Source organism: Euphorbia lathyris, chromosome 10 (assembly GCF_963576675.1).
Source record: "Euphorbia lathyris chromosome 10, ddEupLath1.1, whole genome shotgun sequence".
Lineage (NCBI taxonomy): Eukaryota > Viridiplantae > Streptophyta > Magnoliopsida > Malpighiales > Euphorbiaceae > Euphorbia > Euphorbia lathyris.
In genome coordinates, this window is record NC_088919.1 from 24693674 (window position 1) to 24695922 (window position 2249).

Below are 2249 nucleotides of genomic sequence, written 5' to 3' on the forward strand. Positions count from 1 at the left end.
AGGGGAACTATGTAATTAGGGGTAAATTACACCCATGACCACTGAATGTTAAGAATAGAATCAATTGTCTTTTTTTTTTCGGGAAGAATAGAATCAATTGTATAGTTAAGAACAAAGAGACATAAAGAACTAGGGTAGTACATATAAACTGACATGAAATTAAATTCCAGGTCTCATAAAAATTGCAAGTTGCAAGCACTGCATGGTGGTATATATGGGTGATAAGAAAAAGTTAAAAGTGATCCATGTGGAATGTGCAATGAACTTAAGACTACTTGGCTATTCACATTTGATTGTTTAGTGTACAAAATCTTATATGCAGAAAATACTTCACATTTTGGCGGCTCCTTTTGTCTGCCACATTCATATGAAAAGAGCATTAACAAAACATATTTGCCATAACACCAGGAGAAAAGGGTCCCAATTTGACAACTACCAAAGAAAACACACCTATGTGACACCACCTCCTACCACCATACTCATCACAAAGATTTACACGAGCCAAACACACAAAAATGAGAGAGTGTTTAAAACTTATTAGTAATATAGATTTCATTGTCGAAATATAAGATTTATATCAAAACAGACAATATCTATGTAATATTGAATTTCAAAAAAAATCACATCAAAAAAACATTTCCATTAAAATTTTCCGCATAGGAATTGAATAACTACAACATTCATCTAAAAGAAACAACTCAGGAATCAAATTTAATTAGATGACTTCCGGATAATTTGATGCATTCCTATACAAAATGGGGATGATTTTACTCATTAATCAACCAATTCAAAGATTATTTCTAGTTTTTTTGTCTGTTTTTTTAAATGAATTCAACCTATAAGCCAAAATTGAAAAACAATATGTATATGATTGAATTTCTTTTTGGATTAACAGAGGGGAGACCTTCTAGGAATGCCTTTCCTTTTATGGAGCCGTTTCCTCGGCTTCAATGCTGTAGTCATCCAGCCTTGAGTTTCCTCTGACATATCAGTCAAAGAAAGCGTCGATTCGTTCTCACTCGACTGTCTTTCTTGATTGAAATTTTCTTCCCATGAATCTTTTTGTAACTCTTCAATTGAGAAATCAATCACTTTCTGCTCATCTGTAGCCTTCACTGATTCAGCTGACACCTGAAAGAAAAGTTAATCAAAAAGAAATTATTCATTACGCAATACAAATTGACGTAAATCGTTTAATTCAAACCTTGCAGGCTATAGAGCAAAATCGATTAGGCACATCTTGTAGATATCTCCCACATGCTTCACAGGAAGCACCAAACTTTGCTTTGGTCGATGGTTTTGAATCCTTAGATTGAGGCCGTGGATTCAAGTGTACTGCCTTTTCTCCATTGATCTTGTATGTCTGCTCAGATATAAAATTTCAATTAATTAAAACCGATTCACATCAATCGAATAATAGGAATAGAGATATTTGATTCGGAAAGAAACCTGAATTTTAGAACAGTCCAGATGTTTTTGAATATCCTGGAGACGAACAACATCCTGATAAACATATTTGCAGATCTGAAGTTTTGGATGAAGAAAGTGAGCCTTTACGCAATGTCTGCAAAACTCGAGATTGCAGTCCATACAGAATACATTCTTCTCGTTTTTTCTCAACTGTTGATGAATAATACAGGAATCGAAGAATTTGCAATTCAGCAGCGAGGTTAACCAATCTTCTCTCTTCTTCTTAATGAATAATTTGCATCCTACCTGCTCAATATTCAAACATAATAATAATAATCATAATCACATATAATATAATGAATTGAATCCAACGAACTGAAAGAAAGAGAAGAAATAGGAAGGAAGAGCAAAGAGTTGGAGTTGGAGTCTGATACCATGACTGAGTAGTGAAAGGCAGGAAGGAGAGGAGAGGAGAAAAGATTAAGAACATGAATAGAGGAGAAAAGAAAAAGAGAAAAAGGAGAAGAGAGATGTTTTAGGGGGAAGGAAGCAGTGTTTCAGTACTCACACAACTGGCCTACCAACGGCGGGAGGCTGAATGTATATCTTTCTCTTTTTTATTTGGAAATATATACTACTATTTACCATTTTTTTTTTTTTTTTTTTATAGTTTGCCTGCCTGCCTGTCTCTCTTAAATCAAATTGGAACTTATCAACAAAAAAAAAAAAAAAAAAATCCAAATTTCTTTTTAGGAATAAGGTATCAAAATAGGTCTAAGGTTTTTGGGAAAGTACTAATTTAGGTCCAACGTTCAAAATAGCATCAATATAGGCTTAAC

The 2249-nt window shown here is 33.6% G+C and overlaps 1 protein-coding gene across 1 annotated transcript; it reads right to left on the reverse strand.

Annotated features, from left to right (window-relative positions):
• Nucleotides 1-617: 617 nt before the first annotated feature.
• On the reverse strand, nucleotides 618-2009 carry LOC136209319 (protein RGF1 INDUCIBLE TRANSCRIPTION FACTOR 1). The gene is made up of 4 exons (XM_066000758.1): nucleotides 1845-2009; nucleotides 1450-1716; nucleotides 1205-1363; nucleotides 618-1131 (listed from the first exon to the last, which is right to left on the reverse strand). The coding sequence occupies exons 1-4, from the start codon at nucleotides 1845-1847 to the stop codon at nucleotides 889-891; spliced, it is 672 nt and encodes a 223-aa protein (XP_065856830.1). The 5' UTR covers nucleotides 1848-2009; the 3' UTR covers nucleotides 618-888.
• Nucleotides 2010-2249: the final 240 nt, after the last annotated feature.

Bases quoted from the DNA above. Each gene is read 5' to 3' on its own strand.
- LOC136209319 (XM_066000758.1), bottom strand. The intron at 1,364-1,449 runs GTTTCTTTCCGA...ATATCTGAGCAG, and splicing joins TGGACTGTTCTAAAATTCAG to ACATACAAGATCAATGGAGA. The intron at 1,132-1,204 runs GTTTGAATTAAA...CTTTTCTTTCAG, and splicing joins TTTGCTCTATAGCCTGCAAG to GTGTCAGCTGAATCAGTGAA.